The 21,000-nt window shown below is 36.5% G+C and overlaps 1 protein-coding gene across 6 annotated transcripts in view; it reads right to left on the bottom strand.

The window, feature by feature from the left end:
* INO80D (INO80 complex subunit D) overlaps window positions 1-21,000 on the bottom strand; it is a 66,046-nt gene that overhangs the window by 36,007 nt on the left and 9,039 nt on the right. For 5 of the 6 annotated variants that reach the window (XM_070387742.1, XM_070387732.1, XM_070387768.1 and 2 more), the window contains exons 2-4: window positions 11,057-11,149; window positions 10,705-10,951; window positions 5,254-5,996 (exon numbers count right to left, since the gene is read on the bottom strand). In XM_070387742.1, coding sequence (XP_070243843.1) covers window positions 5,254-5,996; window positions 10,705-10,922 — 961 coding nt within the window. In that variant the 5' untranslated portion in view covers window positions 10,923-10,951; window positions 11,057-11,149. The remainder of the gene's footprint in view (window positions 1-5,253; window positions 5,997-10,704; window positions 10,952-11,056; window positions 11,150-21,000) is intronic. The other variant, XM_070387762.1, reaches the window with a different exon arrangement.

The following is a 21,000-nucleotide window of genomic DNA, read 5'->3' as shown; positions in this document are numbered from 1 at the left end:
AATTGCTTAGTCATGTCTGACTCTTTGCAACCCCATGGACTGTAGCCTATGAGGCCTCTCTGTCCACAGAATTCTCCAGGCAAGAACACTGGAATGGGTAGCCATTCCCTCCTCCAGGGGATCTTCGCCACCCAGGGACCAAACCTGGGTCTCCTGCACTGCAGGCAGATCTTTATCATCTAAGCCACTAGTTCACAGGTGCCACACCAGGAAATTAAGAAAAGGTTAATTGAAATGCAAATTAGAAATGCTTAAAATTAAATAACACCGACAACGGCATAAAGAAACTCTAAACCTAGTTCCAAGATGACTATTCAAACTATCAGGTCATCTTAAAAAGTTACTTTCTCTAACTAAAATAACTATTACTTTGTTAAAGAGTAAGTAAAAAAATAAAGTGATCACATCATTAGCTTCAGGATGTTGAAAGGTGAGATCTTTCAAACACAAACTGACACTTAAGGCACCTTTAAAAATTAGAACATGAACTGTTATTTTTTAAGTTTCCGTAAAAGTCAAAATAATGTCTACTAAGTCACCTATGCTTTTTCTGAAATAAGAACTGAGATTGAAGGGCTTCTCCTGTTGTAAAATTAACTGTCCAGTAAAGCAAACCTTTGATCTTGGCTTCATTATCACCAGTTTCAACATAACTAATTGAGATAACCAACCCAAACGGGACGGGAGGAGCCAATTAAATACTGCATTTTTCTTTAAGTATTCTTTGCTGACATGAATGCAGACTTAGTTGTAACAGTACATTACAATTTCTGGTTTCTCTGAAATAACCTGTTTTTAAAAACTTGGTGGCAGAGACCATACAACATTGTAAAGCAATTATCCTCCAATTAAAAAAACAAAAACTTGAGTTCCTCAAACATTTACATTTTCTAAAAATAAAAAGACAACACTTTTCCATGAGTTTTATTTCTGTTCAAAATGACTGAAAGTCAGCCCTCAACATAACATAAAATTTCAAAAGCTAAAATATTATCAGTATCTAGAAATAAATAGAAATACAAATAAATATTTAGCAGATGATGTGGGTAAATGCTGGAATGAGAGGCAGATGTGCAAAGAAAACTTAGATCTCTGCCTCAAAACTAATGCCTAATGAGTTCCAAATAGATGACTGAAATAACAACAGGACTAAAGAAAATGTTGGCGAATACATACATACATATATGTTTTCTTGGAATGAAGACAGCCTAAACAAAGGGAGAGGAAAAAAAAACTGATTCAAAAAGAATTCTTAAAAAAAGAGAGAGAGAGAGAGAAAGAGAGTTTACATAAAAAATTTTAACCTATAAATTCCAAAACCTTTATGCTGCTGCTGCTGCTGCTAAGTCACATCAGTCGTGTCCGACTCTGTGTGACCCCATAGATGGCAGCCCAACAGGCTCCTCTGTCCCTGGGATTCTCCAGGCAAGAGTACTGGAGTGGGTTGCCATTTCCTTCTCCAATGCATGAAAGTGAAAAGTGAAAGTGAAGTCGCTCATTCGTGTCCGATTCTTCGCGACCCCATGGACTGTAGCCTACCAGGTTCCTCCATCCGTGGGATTCTCCAGGGAAGAGTACTGGAGTGGAAAACCTTTATAATGGGCACTAAAAGCGAATAACAAATAGGAGGGAGGAGAGGCTTTGCAACAAACATGAAATATGTGTAAAAAGCCCTTACCTATCAAGAAAAAAGAGAAATGCTTAAATAAAACTGGATGAAAAAATTGACAAAATAGGAAATACATATGTGCAAAAAAGGCAGTATGAACCAATAGTCAAAACTACATTATTAATCTAAAATAGCAGTTTTTACTCAAAGTTTGGCCTACAGATCCCCAGAGGTCCCTTAAACCCTTTTGGGGAGACCTCTAGGCCAATACTACCTTCAAAACAATATTAAGATATTATTTGCCTTTTTTACTGTGGTGACATTTGCACTGTTGGTAAAACAACAACCAACCATAGTGGGTCACACTGCTGATGCCTTAGCATGAATCAAGAGGGGCAAAAAACTGTACTAGTTGTCAATATACGTTCCACACAATGACTTACAATGGAATGAAAGAAAAAACAAACCAAAGCTCAATTCTGGAGTAAAACTTGAATTTATCACTGATGGTATGACAAATTCTTATGAGTCAGATTTTTCTGATACGATTAGTGTTAATATTAATGAATGCAACCTAAAATTTTAATATAACAAAATATGTCAACATTTGGAACATGTGTGTAATTGAGTAAGCCAGTATTTACCAAACGACCAACATACGATTTACAATATCATCCATGGGTAAGATATTCAAAGTACAAGGCAAATCAATGGATTTCAATGTAACTGTACGCAAAATTCCTTGATATGGTTTCAGATTTCACATTGAAACTAATCTTTAAAAACTACCACTTGTCAAGTTATGGTGAAGAACCAATTACAAATATCCACAATTTTTTGGAAAAATAACTATTAAAATACCTGCCCTCTTTTTCCTACAACAAATGTGTAAAGCCATCTTTTTATCTACTAACCAAAACCACATTGAATCAGGACACACTGAATGCAGATATCTAGCCGTCTTCTACTACCCCAGACATTGAGTTTTGCTAAACAGGGACTTGCCTCATGGTCCAGTGGTTAAGACCCCACGCTTCCATTGCAGGAGCACAGGTTCAAACCGTTGGTCGGGGAACTAAGATCCCACAGGCCACACAGTGGTGGCCAAAAAGATTTGCTAAACAAGGTCAAAAAATGCTTTCTTGCCATTATATTTGTTTTTGTTTTGGAAAGTTATTTTTCATAAGTTAACAAAAAGAACATGTTAACATGCAGTAAGTTTATTGTTATTTTTAAATGAATTAGTAATTTTTAAATTTCTCAGTTTTAACTTCTAATTAGTAACTAGCAACAGATATAACTCACATATATAAAATCTTGACAGTGACCTCAACAACCTTTGAGTGCAAATAAAGTGATTCTAAGGCCAAAAATTGGAGAAATACTGGTCTAAAGTATTAAAGCACACCTCAGAAGTTTTTTATATGTACTGCCAAATTTTCTATCAAATCTGTAAAGGCAAAATAAGAATAATAATAATATCTAATATCCAGGTCTATAAAGATGTAGAGAAACTCATTCTCATACACTGCTGAAAGAAAAGTAAACTGAAAAAATAATTCTGAAGGCCAATTTGGCAATACATATCAAAAACCTTTTTAAAAAGTGAAAAAGCTTGGAATCAGCAATTCTGCTTCCAGGAATCTATTTGAAGGAAAAATTAAAGATGTGACGGTAATTATTTTACAGCAAGGGCTATACAGCTGCAATACTTTATAATTAAATAAATTGGAAATGATTTAGAGAAAGAATTCAGCTGTGACAAATTATGTTGTGTATGAAAAATTACTAACTTAATACATTATAAAAATTTTTAAATAGGTTATAATACTGTACATATAGCAGGAATTTAAGTTTATATATCTGAAAGAATATGCCAAGGTATTAACAAATAAGTATTAATAAGGCTTGCTTTGTTATATTTGCTTATCTATATTTTTTTTCTTTAAGCTTCATTAGTTTCTTTAATTAACAAAGTCAAGTTTTGTTGTTGTTTAGTCGCTAAGTCGTGTCCAACTCTTTATGACCCCATAGCCTGTAGCTCACCAGGCTCCTCTGTCCATGGGATTCTCCAGGTAAGAATACTAGAGTGGTTGCCATTTTCTTCTCCAGGGGACCTTCCGACCCAGGAATGGAACCTACGTTTCCTGAATTGGCAGGTCTATTCTTTACCACTGAGTCACCTGGGAAGCCCACCAAACGTCATACATTGCTTAATAACAAGTGACACAATATAAAGCTATGTAAGAGTTATCACTCCCGTCTCCCTAAAAACACACCCTGTCCAGTTCCATCCCACATGGCAGCCAATGTTAACAGCCTAATAGTGTACATTCACTCACACTTTAACTATGCTTGTAACAAAGAGGCAAACATTTATTCACATGCTTGATCAACAGATATACTGGTGTCCCTTGTTTATTCACTTTGCTTATTTTTACAAAAATGGGACAGTACAATACCACAGTATTTTTCTGCTTGTTACAATATCATGGATACATCCAGGTAAAAGAGATTTCACTCATTCTTTTTATTTTTATTCTTTTTAAATAGCTGTGCAATACTTCATAAAATGTATACATATCAGAATTTACTCAAAATTTCCCACAGGTTATAAAGGTGGTTTGCAGATTTTTAGTAGTGCAAGTAATGCTGCAATCAACATCCTGGAACACATATCCTTATATTCTGGTATTTTTTTTTAATACACAGAGTTCCAAAAGTGAGCTTGCTGACTATACATATACTTTTAATTAGTAGATATTGTTGCATTACTCACCAGCCACATATGAGCTCCCATATTCTCATTAACAACAGATATAATTTTTGCTAATCTGATGGTAACTGATTGTTATTTTAATTTGCGTTTCCCCATCTGTTAGGAGGATTGAGGTTTTCATTTGTTTATTGACCATTTATATGTCTTCTTCTTCTATTCCCATCCTTTTCCCATTTTTCTATTGCTGCCATATTTCATGCAAATAATCTTTCCTAAAGTTAGAATCACAGCTCACAACACAAGAATAAATTCCAAATGTCTCAAAGGTTTAAATGAACAAAAATAAAACAATCAAACTATTAACAGAATATGTAGAATATCTGTATAAACTTGCTATCAGAGGATTTTCTTGATTAAGATAGAAAACTCAAAACAACAAAGGAAAGATAGATATCTGTCTCCATGACAGTTTTCTGTAACTTTTTGCTTTTAAATCATGAACAGGTATTACTTTAAGAATTTTTTTTAGAAAAGTGTCAGCAGATGCCAACAATACTATCTTTATTCCAAAGTTCTGTGATAAGACATGTCAAGAACTTCATTAGACACACAAGGACTGAGCTCACAGAAGTACAAAACCAAACACAACTGCTTTTATTGCTACTACTCTACTAGAAGCTGTAATGGAATTCTAAACTCCCAGCTCCTATTTTTCTGTATCCTGTTCACCAATTACTGTTCTCTCCAGTAGCATGTTTATGTTAAGGTGATTTATCTAAATACAGAGTCTTATTGGACACTCTGTCCAAGTATTCTTCTACCCCTATTACATATGAGAAGGCTATGAAAATAAAACCTTGTGCAAAAGGGCACATTTCGTTATATTACACACTTATATGACACGGTAAAAGAAACGGTAACTCACCTAAATGGGGAAACAGATCAGTGTCCAACTGATGTTTTTGGGTGCACAGTTTCACCAGTCTCTGCAGTCGACTTATACAAGAGAAGTGTGGAGAGAAGGCTGTGGCTTTCATAAGGACCCGGTCAGTCCTGGGCGGGTCCACGGCGGGAGCCCTACTGGATGGCAGGAGGGGCAGAGGCCTCTTGTGAGACAACTGCCTTGCTTGTGCTATAGTGTGTGTGGTGGGGGCCACTCCCTGCATTGGTAGGCTGGTGTTCTGAGGTTGAGGTGACTTGCAGACTACACCCTGCGGTGGCGCTGGAGGTTTTAAAGTGGGTAAAGGTGACAGGTGGGAGTGCTGCTGCGGAGGCTGCTGCTGAGAAGGGGCAGGAGGGGGACTAAAGTGCTCTTGTCGAACTTTTAAAATCTCTGTCTCTCTCTGGCGCTGCCGATTCTGGGCCAACTTGCTCTGCAACTTCTTTCTCACAGTTGCCCCTTTCTTTAGGTCATCATCTTCCTCGTTGAAAGCAAAGGGGTCTTCCAACTCGGTTTCCAGGTAGTGGACAGGGACCCTTGCCCCTGGTGGAGAGAGGGACATTCCATCCAGTCCATTGGGCATCTTCAAGGCCAGTGTGGGCACTGTCAGGCTAAAGGCCATGGTATCCATCTGGTGCCTGACCTTGACTTCATCTATAGGGTCATTCTTTTTCTTCCTCTCTTTTTTCGGGATAAAGCCAAGTACCTGCAAGTGGCTGTTGCAGTACCTATAAAAATACACACATATACAGGAGACTGTTCATAATACATCTTGAGAAAAGTAGAATACAAAGCTACATATCATAAAATGTGAATCCTTGTATGCTCAAAATGCATGACTATAATAACTCTGCATTCGTGGATGTAATTTATACAACTTCCATTACCCTCAAGCAATCCGCAAAGTCTGTGCAGTTTTGCTAAAGCAAATAAATGAATTGCACATGCAAAGAGGCTGCCAGACAGAAGCAAGTCATTCAAATAGTGAGTGGTCCTGGATAAACACCTAGCTATTGGTTCTCATATGGCTTTGTTATTCTCTATTCATAGCATACAAAGTAGCTCATCAAGAATCTAAAGGATCATTTAAAATTCTCTTCCAGAGGAAAAAAATCACATGTCCCAATGCCATTCAAGTATTGGAGATTCACAAAGATCTTATGACATAACACTTAAGAATGTCAAATGTCTCCTGTGTGTTCTACGCACACACAGACACACAGAACAGGAGAAAATAATAAAACTAGTTGGTGCGATTACAGATTAAATGAGTTTCTCAATAGCCATGTGTTGAGTACATGAATTATCTCTTCTAATTTCTACCTGCAGTAGGTACCAAAATAATGCCCTTTATACAGATGAGGAAGCTAAATTTTATATAAATTAACTTACCCAAAACCACCTATATAGAAAGTGACAGAGCTAAGACTTAATCTAAAAATCAAAGCTCATTTAGCACAGGGAACAATATTTACTATCCTGTGATAAACTATAGTGGAAAAGAATATAAAACAGAATGCATATATGTGTAACTGAATCACTGTGTTGTACAGCAGAAATTAACACGTAAATCAACTACAATTAAAAAATAGAAGAAAAAAATCAAAGCTCTTGAAGACTCTTATTAAGAATGCATGTTATTTGAATAAAATTACACTGAAAACCTGTAAAGGTTTCTAACCAATAGAAAAGTCATTTGTCATTTAGTTGCTAAGTCATCCCAGCTTTTTGCAACTCCATAGACTGTAGCCCACCAGGCTTCTGCATCCATGATATTTTCCAGGCAACAATATTGGAGTGGGTTGCCATTTCCTTCTCTAGGAGATGGAAAAGTAGTATTTCCCAAACTGGTATACCTCATGCAGTTCTAAGGTATGCTGACAAGTATGCCATAAAGACAGTATGCCATGCTTAAATAAATTTGGGAAAATGCTGGCTTAAACAGAAAGAGATAATAATTATATCATCTGTTTCTGCCGAACAATCTCTCAAAGCATCTTGTATGACATGTGCATTATACTCCAAGGGTAGAAATGTACCCATGTGGCACTGTTTCCCAAACTTATTTAAAATGGCACCTACTTTTACTGCAGCATATCTCCATAGAACACAGTTTGGGAAAAAAGGCAATAAAGTAAATAATGTCAATTCCCAAACTTGCTGGGCTGCAACAGAAAAGTGTTTTAAAAACTGTTAAATACACAGATTCATCAAAAATGAGGACACATGGTTTTGCTGCTTTGTCTCACTCTTTCATTGTAAATACAACTATTAAGAAAAAGCTTTCTGGACTATAAAGAGACTCTGCACTGCACATGTATGTGTGTGTAATTAGTAGGTTTGAGCTAGGTCCTACCTACTCTAAATAGAAAAGATTCATAAAACTACAGCTAATAAGGAAAAGGGTTTCAGGTATAATTGTATTAAGCTTCCCAACAAAGTGTTGATGGTTTTTGTTGTTTTCTACTCATTTTCAAATTATCAAAAGGATTAGTAAATTTTTAGAGAGGAGTAATGAAGTGGGCTTTTTTAAATTTAGAAATCAAGCTGCTCTGCTCATTGACATGGGCCATCTAGACTGGTAAATGAGGCTACTATCCGTGCATCACCTAACCCAGCAGAGGCCAGTCCACAGGGACAGTCCTCCTTCAACCCCACCCTCAACCCACTTCAGCCACTGTCACACTGTGACCACATAATTAGAATTACCACAGCTTACTTAGTTATGAACAGCATTTAAAATAAGTATATATTTAAAGTAAGTATGTAAATATGAATTTCCAGTCAAAAAGAATACAGGGAAATGCCTGAAAATGTGTTCCTTTGCAGGGCTGAAAATGTGAAATTAGACTATGTTGATAGTTACACACTCCTGTAAAGACATTAGAGAATACTGAACTGTATACTTCAAATGGGTAACTTGATTCATATGTGAATTATATCTTAAGCTGTTTTAGAAAAGAATAAATATAGGAGACAAGAAAATTTCTTGGTAAATACATACTACTAAATAAACATATATAAAAAACTATACCAAACTTAAATTTACAATACTATATAAAATAACCAATTTAATATAACCATTTACCTCTGAAATATCAAGGCTACAGTACCAGGCCTTAGCTTCCCACTGTTAAAAGTATATTAGAAACTGGACATTACTTTTTAATTATACTAGTACTTCTAACTGAACTTAACACTATTCTATCCAAAAGATGGAATTTCATAAGTTAGCATTTATAATACACACCAGGTAAGTTATGCACTTTTTCTAGCTGACTATTGACCAGATATTTTTGTCAATTAAAGTCCTTGGGAATTTGTTTTCTAAAACTATACATAGTGAAGTGAAGTCGCTCAGTCGTGTCCGACTCTTTGCGACCCCATGGACTGTAGCCTACAACGCTCCTCCATCCATGGGATTCTCCAGGCAAGAGTACTGGAGTGAGGTGCCATATCCTTCTCCAGGGGATCTTCCCAACCCAGGGATTGAACCCGGGTCTCCCGCGTTGTAGGCAGACGCTTTACCATCTGAGCCACCAGGGAAGTCTTAAACTATACATAAAACCATTTCAAATCCGTAAGTGTCCAAGGAGTAACTGCCTTAACAATGATAAAAGCTTATTTTTCAAAAGAATATTAATCTTTTCTACATTGTGTCATATAGTATAAGTTACAACTATTACATTTATACACAGGTTTAAACATATTATGACATGAATTTAACCTGGGTTTTGTGAGGTTAAGTAAGAATATTACTTCCTACTAACATCTACTTTAATCTGTTTTCAAACAGCCCTACAACAACAAAAACACAAAAATATTAATAGCATTTGTATTCATATGGTCTTGGACCAATTTTGAAAAAATATATAACTCAGTACTTTTTAAGCCCAGATTCTCCTGACAGAGCAACACAAAAATTTTTTCCTTTCTTGCTTAAAAAAAAAAAAGAAAACTACTTCGAATATAAAGGTGAAGACATATTAAATTAATTCAGAGAATTAATATTTTGGAGAAATTCAGAGTGACTCTCAATTTACTTCTTGCTATTTGCTGTTAAGATAATACTTGCTTCAGCTGAATTGAAAAAAAATTCAAGGTTGACAAAAATTGCACTTCTGATAAACTGAATTTAAGACAAAATTATAGAAATGTGATTATAATGGATCTTGATGTGAAAAAAATAATCCAAGTCCATTCATTCTTCAAATTAAAAAGGGGTAAGAGTAAGAAATTATTTTTAGTCAGCTAAAACCAACTGGACAGACATGCTTAGCCTAATACACTGGTACCTTTCTCACCTGAGATTAAAATTTTATTCCTTTCCTCACTAAACAGCTGTTTCTAACTTTCAGGTATTGTAATTTGAAACCTGAAGTGCTCATTAGATATTCTAAGAGAGTATTTCCAAATCACCACATTATGCTGTACTCATTTTGGTGGGGTATTTATCAACACAAATTATTTATTTCACCCTAAAAGTGTGTAAGCTGCTCACCATGACATACAAAATACATGATTCCTTTTCAACCAATTTACACAGGTGACATTTGTTTACATATAGAAACAAAAAATAAAGGCTGTATATGTATTTTTTAAATATAGTAGTAAAAAGTTCAAATTTTCTACCTAAAGACAAGTATTTGAAACTTTCAGGAAAAGAAGCATGCATCTCTCTGTAATATCCTACAATGATCAACATGGTTGCTGGAGAACTGACAAAAAGAGACGTAAAAAAAGAGATTATATGTGAAATACAGTATAAATTTTTCTAAGGATATGAAAGATGAATAATCAGCATAAAACTCCTTTAAAAACATCTCATTATTTTCTTTAACTCAAAAAAGTATAAATTCATAATCCCAGTCATAAAGCCTACTTTACTATGAAAATACAGGTTCTAAATTATAGTAAACATAGTTTATATGGAACTCTTTTTAACCAAAAGAAGCCTGAGAGAAAATAAATTTTCTGAATGATTCAAGTAATCATTCTTTTGAATAATGCTTTTTCAATAAGTATATATCATTTGCTACCTTTCAAGTGCAGATTTAAAAATTCCAAAATTATTATCATTAACTATAACACCAAAGTAGTTCCTCTCATTTGTCTCACTTAGGCTGACGAAAGACTAAGTAGAAAAATCAGAAAATACTTTCTAAGGCTGTAAACCAAGCATATCTGTACCAAGACTTCAAGCAAAAAAAAAAAAATTTTTTACACACTTAAACATACTTCACAAAGAATTCTCCAAAGTTACTACTCCATTTCCTAAAAATTGCTATCTCTCATCTTTAGAACCATTCTATAGTTTACTTAGATTAACCCCTGAACTCAACATTTAAATTCATCATATCATACATCAAACAAAACAGAACCAACTTCCAAGCTTGCTGATTCAATCAAAGGCTGCTCCCCACTGTCAGAGCTTACCTGCGGTCCTCCGATTTAGGAATGGGGTTGGTGCAGCGCTGGCTGTTATACTTGGCCACATATTCACATTGCTTGAAGGGGGCAGTCTTGTCCTCCAGAACGTGTCTGATACAGAAAGCGTAGCCGTTGAGTCGCCGCTGCTTGCACAGTTTGGGGCTATATGAGCACAAGGGCTTATTGTCAACCTCAGAGAAGTGTATATGTTTCCCTTCATACATCACGTGACTCTATTCCTTGTGAACATCAGCTAAAAGACCATCACAAAAAAAGAAACCCAAATGATAAATCAGAGAGTATAAAGCAGGTTTAAGTTGAGAATTTCACTGAGGGACTTCGGGCCCCACAGCCATACCTGATTTTAAATCTTCTGCACCATAGCAATGTTAAGAGAACCCCAAGGATACCACAGTTTGGAATGCTGCAGAATCAAGATGAAGCAGATTGTCTACAAAAATATCAAAAGGCCTAGTTAACAAATAGAAATAAGCAAAGCTTGCTCACCTGGGAAGTAAAATTCTAGGGTATCACCCTTCCTAACAGGATGGATTCTTCACTATAACCCAACATCCCAGTATTGAATTCAAATAATAAGACATAAAACATTAAGTTAACCTACCACTCCAAATTGAACTAAATAATTTTTGCTTTAAGTCTTGTAAATACCTCAAAATAGCAGGGTTCTTCCACCAAACTCATGTTATAAGGTGGCGGGTCCTTTTTTTTTTTTTTCCTTTACTGATGGTTTTACCTTATGCCGATTTTCAGAACTCAAATCTCTTTAAAATGGCAATGGAATGAGGTCTACAGACCCAAAACTTCCCCCAGAAAGTCTACATTTTCCGATGTGTTGGCAAAATATTTAGCAATTTGTAACAAACATTTCTATGAAATATTAAAAAAGAACAAATCCCTGTTTTTTAAAAGTTATTTTTCCCTCTAATACTCCCCCACACCGGTCCCACCCAGACGATAGCCTTGAGCCCAAAGACTAGTCACCACCACATTTTCACCATTCAGTTGAGTGCTCTGCAACATAGAATGTTCCCAATTATACCAGATAGTGTAATTACCATGGCTGATGAGTCTCTGGAAGCTTAATAAGAAGATGGAAGGAAGAAATCACACAGTAGTCACTACCTCTCAACACACAAAGGTCTAGGAGTAACATGTATGGTTAACACCATACCGCCTACAATGAAACTGCAACAACGGATCGGTCACATCAGGACACAGGGGGCTGCTGTGGTCCAACCTGCTTGCTCTACACTCTAAAAGTCACCAAGACAGATGATGAACAGCTTAGACATCAGCTACAGAAAACCTCGAGAAGCACTCTCCCCTTTACGAAACTAAATAAAAAACTCCTTATATCGGTGAATGACAAGATACACAAATCCTTCAAAAGTCAGAAGATATGTTGGCTTAAGTCAGAGATCTGCCAAGATAACGACAGTATTTACCTTGGACAAATCATTTAACCTTGGTTTTCTCATCTATAAAATAGAGATAGTATTAGTAGCTATGTTATGAGGTTGCTTCAGGGATCAAATCACACAAAGCATGCAACACACTAAGTACCATGCCTTGAACAAATCAGAGTTATTACTCATAAAGTTCTTATTATTACTACATTTTACCTGCTGATGATACAGGTAGAGAATTTACATTACCTTTAAGCAGCATTTCACTTACATCAGTAGAAAAAATTCTGAAATTACTTGGTAAATTTTTTATTACTTAGGTAATAAAAAAAAAAAATCACACATTACTGAGTAAACCTAATCATGCATCAATGAAAAACAAAAATAAGAACTTTGCCTTTTCACTTTATTAGGAGGCAAGGAAGAAAAGCTGGACTAAAAATCTAAATTCAGCTGCCCTGAAGGTCTGGATGTTCAGGACAGGAAATTATTTCAAAGCAAACCCATGAGGTTTCATTTTTACACTCTCTTTGGCCTGCTCATCCACCTGGCAAACATCAATCTTTCATGAATTAGTTAAGTAAATCTATATGAACTTCAGGAAATAAATAGGCTGGATATAACTGAAAAAAGGAATTTACATAATCAATTTGATTGCCATTATGAAAAAAATCAGCCTATATATCTAGATGGATGAGAATATTTTATAAATCACATGAAGGGTAACATTCACTTTTTATCTGACATATCCTAGGTAGCATCATGTCTATTAAGATTGATGATTCCCCCATGCTTGCCAATGTTCATGCATCCTTTTTCCCTATTTGAATTGGCTAGAACTATTGAAACAATGTTAATAACAGCAGCCACTGTTACTCCTAATTTTAAATGAGAATTGCTTCCAGTCAATGGCAGTAAAATGCTGACTTCCGTGTTATGTTAAGGAAGTATGAAGTAATTCCTACTTTATTAAGAAAAAAACAAACTCAGAATTGACAGCTAATTTTTACCAAATTCTTTTTCAGTTTCCAGGGAAATGATCATTTTTCTCTTGCACTTTAAAAAATATATACTAAAAATATTTAGTATTTAGTACTTCCTGATACTGTACTCCTTCTTACACTCTTGGGAAAGCAACCTGGTCATCACGCATTACTCTTCTACTGTATGACTGGGCTATATTTGCTAATAGTGAGGATTTTTTTATTTTGAGAACATCTAGAGTTTTTTCTATGTGTGTGCCTTGGCAGAATTAGGTATTAGTATTTTAAAAAACAATTTATAAAATCTATGTTCCTGAACAAGTTAAAAAGCACTGCAGTCGTAACGTTCCTTAGAAGGTTGCCTGGGCAGTGTTTTTTGCAGATCAGGTTTTCAAATTTACCTGTATACAATTTAGCAATGTGACCTCTTATACTTAATTTACTAAATATCTGTGACTCATTCTTGTATTCTACGTATGTCCATACACATTTGTGATATTTGTGCTTTCCCCTTTTGTTCATGATTGGGTTGAACAGGCATTTATCTGCTTAACATTTTTACCAATATACTTCCCCCCACAAAAAGAAGGAAAAAAAAACCTCTTGGAATTATCAGTGAAGTTGCTCAGTCATGTACAACTCTTTGCGACCCCATGCACAGTAGCCTACCAGGCTCTGCCGTCCATGGGATTTTCCAGGCAAGAATACTGGAGTGGGCTGCCATTTCCTTCTCAGGGAATCTTCCCAACCCAGGGATCAAACCTGGGTCTCCTACATTGCAGACCTTGTATTTTTTAACTTCTTGGGCTTAATTCTTTTATTTTCATTCTTTTCTTGCTTAGTAATTTGTTTACAACCATGAATTTTTCTGAGTAGTGTTTTAATCATATCCCACATGTTGATTTGGATTTTATTTTTTAATTTCTTCTTTGACCCAAGAGTTACCTAACATTTTCGGATGGCAGAGTCTTAGGCTTCCCTTTGTTTTAGTTCTAGTTAAGAGTAAGGACCACTGGGAATTCCCTGGAAGTCCAGTGGTTAGGACTCCATGCTTCTACTGCAAGGGACCCAGGTTCAATCCTTAGTCAGGGAACTAAGATTCCACACACACACACACATATAAAAGAAAAAGGAGCATACTGGTCTGACTGATTCCCTGGGCCCAGCAAAGGACCAAGCTTCCAGAGCCCTGAAGACAAGGGGTAGACTCCAGAACAGACTTATTTTCCATCCTGCCTTCACTGACCAAGCAATTGCCAAGAACAAAGGCTGCCTCTCCAGACCCCTAGCAAACAAATGAGGTACTTCCTCACAAATGGATAGCTTCTCTGAGGGTTGCACAAGTGTATTTGGGGAGAACTTGAACAAGTTGAGGAACGCTTGTCCTAGGAGACTGAAGAGATACCACAGAAGAAATCTGGATGTCGTGAAGGAGGTAAACGATTCAGGCAGAGAGAGCAGCTGCTGAGATTACTAGGAAGCTGGAGAAACAGGAGAGAACACTTGAAACAGCTGGCTGCAACTGCCCTCCTATCATCAGAAAACAGCAGCTGTGTGGAGAAGGAATATAAGGAAAGAGAGGTGCTGGGACCTTGCAGAGAGCCCAGGGAGCTGGCTGGAACACACTCTGGTTCCCCGGGCTCAGCTGCCTCCCAGGAGGCTAGGACCCCAATGAAGAAAAAGCCCCAGGAGACTCCTCAGGAGCATGGAATGAAAGACTTATCTCTTTTTCCAAACCCAAGAAAAAGAAATCTTTTTCCAAGGAGAAGCTGGTTAGCAGCGATCTTGAAGACACAGCTAGCATGGAAGTCTTCCCAAGAGGAAGAAATCTTTCCCCAAAGAGGAACCAGTTAGTGACCCTGAACTGTCAGAAACAGGAGTGTCCCCAAGAAAAAGAGGAAATTTCTCTTCCATGGAGGAGCCACTCAAGCAGGGGGGCCTTCAGAGTCTGCTGGCAGCAAGAAAAGCAGCTTTAAGAAGTTCCAACAGCTATCCCAGGAAGATCGGAATGGATACCTCCCTGGTGGGGCATAACCCACGGAGATATTTCTCAAATCATCCCCTGTATTCTAATAAAAACAAATTTCACAAGGAAAAAAGAAAGAGCACAACCTGCATATATCTCTGATTTTGGATTTGACTGCATTTTTATTTGGGGACTAATAGGTGCTCCTGGAAAAAAGCATTTGTTGTTTCTAGGGTATCTTCCTAGTTACACCATATATCATGCTATTAACATCCACTGTTATTTAGTTTGCTTTTTCTGTTTACCAAGGGATAAAACAAAATCTCCAACTATAATTTATTTTCCCTTGTATTTATTTTATAAATTTTATTTGATAGAGATTTCATGATCATTAGACTGTCACTCTTTATTATTAGAAAAGGCAATTGATGTTATTTGTCTTAAATTCAACCTTGTCTGATATTAGTATCTGGACTTCATTTTTTGGAGCTGAATTCGCTGGTTAAGTCTTTGCCTATTCTTTTACTCTCAGGTTTTCTGAAGCACTATTTAAGATTATAGGTCAACAAACTCTGGCTTATAAGACAAATTTGACCCATTGCCTGCTTTTGTAAATAAAGTCCTGGGGACGGCGGAGCCTGGTGGGCTGCCGTCTGTGGGGTCGCACAGAGCCGGACGAGACTGAAGTGACTTAGCAGCAGCAGTCCCTTTTTCAGTGCATCTCTTAACAGGTTTCCCTCCCCCCCAATCTGAGTCATTTTCTTTTAATTAGTTCATCCAATTTATAATTTAATATTTACTTACGTGACAAATGTTTCATCTTAATTTTACTACCTTATTTTTTGTATTGTTATAGTTTTCAATTCTATCTTTTTATTACATATTTCATTTTATAGCCTGTTTTCTTGGAAGATTTATAGTCTGTGTCCTTTAAATCACATTTCTTTACTCCAAACTAAGAAAGTTAGTGTGCTTAGCATTCCTGTGATTGATCTTGCTATGAATGAGAAAAAATTACATTTTTGTTAACTATCTATCATCCCAACTCAGTATTTCTTCCTTATATTATTTCTACATTGTTACAGCTTATGACATTTTAATGTTTGTCCTATATTCAAAATTATTCGATGCTAATCACTAACCTTTTAACTTAGCTTTCAATCCATCTCTGGATTCAATAGTTTATAATTTACTTACCTCCATTCTCCATCTTTCCCATCAAGGGCTGACTTACTGAAAATAAGCCATGGTTTTTCTATTTAAAAATATGTCAATTGATATTACACTTAAACTAAAGCTTGCCTGGACATAAAGTCTTAGGTTATATTTTCCCCATATTTTAACCTAACAATAAAAGTCTTCATAGGAATTCTCTGGTGATCCAGTGGCCGCTTTCACAGCCAGGACCTGGGCCCAACTCCTGGTTGGGGAACTAAGATCTGCAAGCTGCATGATGTGGCCAAAAATTTTTTTTTTTTAATTTTTAAATTTATAAAGTCTAGAGATCATTTTAGAATTTAAACTCATTTTTTTATTGTGGGAAATGCTTTAATGTCTTGAAACTGTTTTTCTATTTCATTTATTCTATTTTTTAGAGGTATCAATTATAGGCATGCTAAATTTACTGTCTTCTGTATCTGTCTCTAGGCTTTATTTTTACTTTTTCCATTTTGAATTGCTCAAATTTCTCAAGTTTACCTCCATTATCCTCAGCTATCAGATATATGTGCTGCTTTGAAAGTAACCTTCATTTCTATAATAACTATACATTTCTCTTTTATTTCATACTTTGGTTCCATTAGCTCCACTCTTATATTTTATCATTTATTTCTTGAGCTTTTGTATCTATCTATAAACTTCTGTTTCAGAGGAGCCATGTCTTACCCCAACTCTCCAGACCGCCTCCCACCATAAGGAACTATTTATTCATAATTTTTACTTTCTCAGTTCTTTCTGAAAATGATCACCTTCAATATTTCTCCCTTAAGGCTTGACTCAATGCTGGACTAGTCTCCCCTACTCAAAAGGGTCCACATGGCATAGATTTGGGGGGATGGTCATTTAGGCTTTATTTTTCTTCAGCTGACCAGATACACAGCTATATAGCTGAATGCTGCCAGTTTCTCCTCTACGCTTAACTTCCTGCAAAAATAGTTCAACTGTACAGCTTGTTTGGAGAAGGGTATGGCAACCCACTCCAACAGTCTTGTCTGAAGAACCCCATGGACAGAGAGCCTGGTGGGCCACAGTCAACAGGGTCGCACAGAGTCGGACACGACTGAAGCGACTTAGCACGCATACAGTTTGTTACTCAATCCCACCTCTCTCGCCACTCAGGGAGCACAATGTACATACCAACCTTGCCATTCCTAGTGAGGGGGTCACTAGTTTTGTCCTCACGATGTTTCCCAGCACTCTGCTTGAGTTATATAGAGGAAATCACCTCTCCTTGCAGAGAAGGAAATGGCAACCCACTCCAGTGTTCTTGCCTAGAGAATCCCAGGGATGGGGGAGCCTGGTGGGCAGCCGCCTATGGGGCCGCACAGAGTCGGACACGACTGAAGCAATTTAGCAGCAGCAGCAGCATCTCTCCTTGCATCCTTTCTTGCCCTGGTTCAATTCCCACTGCACTTAAAACTAATTCATACGTTCAAATTATAAGGTTTTGTTATCAAAGATTGAGTTTCTCTTCTGTTTCTCATTCTCCTCATTCTTTTTAGTTGGTTTAGAGAGGAGAGAACAGAGATGTCAGTATTCTGCCATCATTAACCAGAAGTATCTTTAAAAATTCTGTATAGTAAAATATACCAAAATATAAAATCATAAAACAAACTTGTCTAATTTTTGCAAACATATTCTTTTGTGATCATTTTGAATTTATTTTAATGAATAAACATGCTATTAAAGAAAGTACTAAATTTGATTTATAATCACTATGTCAAATCCACGTGATTCTAGCTTTAATGACAAGTATTCATTTATTTATTAAACACTATGACAAGTCCATTATTTTCTGAGAAGCTACAGAGTATATTAATAGTAAAAGACAACTTTTTTTCCCTTAGAAGATTACAATCTATGCAGTGCACATGTGCTCAATTGCTTAGTCTTGTCCGACTCTTTGCAACCCCATGGACTGTAGCCCGCCAGACTCTGTCCATGGAATTTTCCAGGCAAGAATACTGGAGTGTTTGCCATTTCCTCCTCCAGGAGATTTTCCTGACCAAGGAATTGAACCTGCATCTCCTGTGTCTCCTGCACTGGCAGGTGGATTCTTTACCACTGAGCCACCTGGGAAGCTCCATAATCTATGCAGTGAAATGCACTCAAAAGAAAGGAAGTGAGTAACTGGAGGATTTTACCCACAGCTCTGAGCACCCAGGCTCCTCCAGCTTCACCATAACCAAAGACAGGCCCTCTGTCCAGAACAACGGATGTCTTCTTCTTTGTGTCCCCTCCTCTGGCCAGTCCTAGCCTTCAGAGCACAGCTTAGTGGTCACCATATGCAGATTCCCAAAGGCAGAGTTAGTTCCATGCTCTTTTGAGGTATTCTGTGCATTTACCTGTTTTAACCCTCAGTAGAGTCTATTTTGCTTGATCTGCTCTCTTCCCTCTTAGGAAATGAGCTTCTAAAGGGACAGTTTCCTGTTCTTCATTATACCCAGAGCCTAGCACAGGTGCCCAGAAGTAAATAGCTGCTCAGTAAGTACACACTGCCTACATAAATGGCTTCTGTGATAGCAACTCAATTCTAGGTTGTCTACCCAAAACAGGTTACTAGATTCACCCACCAATAATTAATTCTTAAAAATCACTAAATTGGTACTTAAGTCTACACAGTGATTTCTAATAGCCATAGCCATTTGCCAAGAGAAAGTATAATTCAGAAGCTTTAAAATGTTTGAATATCGCCGTATATCTCATGAACATCAAACGTTTCAGGGGCTTCCCATGAGGTTCAGTGGTTAAGAAACCACTTTGCAATTCAGAGGACAGTTAAAATCCTTAGTTCTAGAAGATCCCACATGCTGTGGGGCAACTAAACCTGTAAGCCTTGAAGCCGGTGCACCTAGAGCCCAAGCTCCATAACAAGCCACTGCAATGAGAAGCCCATGCGCAACAAAAATCTGGCACAGCCAAAAATAAATACATATTTTAAAAAAAAAGTTTCATCAAACAGATTCATATAATTTTCCACCCAAGGTCTATCTAGCAAATAACTTTTTTTAAAAACATTAAAATATTGTTTTTTAATAAATGTAAGAACACATTAAAATGTGCCTATTCAACATCTTTCTAACTCTAAGAATTCAGTAATCTATCCATTAGTCTATCTTTCAGCATTTGCCACAAGATGCCAAAGCTCTTGCTAACGATCTCTATGCCATTACAAAATGTCTAGCTGCAACACCTTAAAAACAACTTCTCTCCAAACTTCATGTTTTTTACATCAACCTGTGATTATTTTTTCTATTTCTTTGAATTGTAACATTTTAAAAATCCTACTAAAAGCCAACTTTCCATCTTCTTTTTAAATAATCACCTCCCTGTTCTCCATTTTCAAATCCCTTTTAATAAGCCCAATTTAATCTTTATAGCTATATTTTCAATTCCCTGATGTGTTCAGACTTACTTTATACACTATAAAAGGAAAGAATGTTCAGGGAAAATGGCTTTCAGCTTTGAATCTAACTTCTTTCTTAAGAAGTATTGTTTAATCAAATAATATTTGATATTAATATCAAAATCACTTGTCTATAAACTGGAAACGACCATTAATATGGTCTTCTCTATCTTAAAAAAAGTAATCGTGACAAAAGCACTAAAATAGATTTCAGGGGAAAAAAAAAAACCCTACATTTTAAAAATTTTGTATATCTAGCCTCCCAACACTGAAGTTCTTTACTGCTACTCCACCAAAGACGCAGTTCACATAGCCTTCATTCATTGACATTCACTGTAAGATAAAATTTGAGGAAACATATAATGTATAAAGGCCACATGATCTTAATCAAATGTCTTATAGACACTTGTATTTAAATATGATGCCACTGAAATACTATCCCACTGTCTAATCCATTTAGAGCTACACCTTTTAATATACGATGAATAACACTTAAAAAAGAGTCTTAACCAGACCAAATTTATCACTACACTAGATACTATCTTCATCTGTGGAAATAGCTTGCTTAGAAAAAGAACACAAACAAGTTTAATGTGAAAGAGAATTAAGGTAATTAAGCACTCTCAGCAGCACTAGAATATACCCTTTAATATACATTTGTTATTACCAAAAAAGCAAAAAATACCTGAGAAGAGAGTCACACAAAAAAATTTTTCATGGCAAACATATCCATGTACCAGAATTGAAGAGGAGGAAATATGGGTAGCTGTAAAATCTTCCTAAAAAATCCTCCTTGTTATTATGTGCAAGTCGCTCAGTCATGTCCAGCTCTTTGCAACCCCATGGACTGTACAGTCCATGGAATTCTCCAGGCCAGAATACTGGAATGGGTAGCCTTTCCCTTTCTCCAGAGGATCTTCCCAACCAAGGGATCAAACTCAGGTCTCCAGCGTTGTAGGCAGATTCTTTACCAGCTGAACAAGGAAATCACTTGATATTATATGCTGAGTTTAATGAAAAATAAAACAATTCCCTTCCATAGTCTCTTTCTTCTTGCAAATACAGAGGAATAAGACATTAGTAGGGGAAAAGGTAAGAAAGATAAGCTTTTAACAAAAGCAACCTACAGCCCTTTCGGTCTTCCAACAGCAACCAGAAACCAATTTGCAAAATGTGAACATTAGTCTCTTTGGGACTGCCACTCTATCACCTCCACGTGGAATCTGTGTGTGTCATTACTGCTCTTTTGAGTCTCCTGTTTCAGAAGCATGTTCATTTCACTGCCACACTATTTTCTCCTAA

This window comes from Bos mutus, chromosome 2, assembly GCF_027580195.1.
Source record: "Bos mutus isolate GX-2022 chromosome 2, NWIPB_WYAK_1.1, whole genome shotgun sequence".
Taxonomy (NCBI): domain Eukaryota; kingdom Metazoa; phylum Chordata; class Mammalia; order Artiodactyla; family Bovidae; genus Bos; species Bos mutus.
Note: the sequence above shows the minus strand (reverse complement) of the source record. Positions and strands in the feature narration are given on the sequence as shown.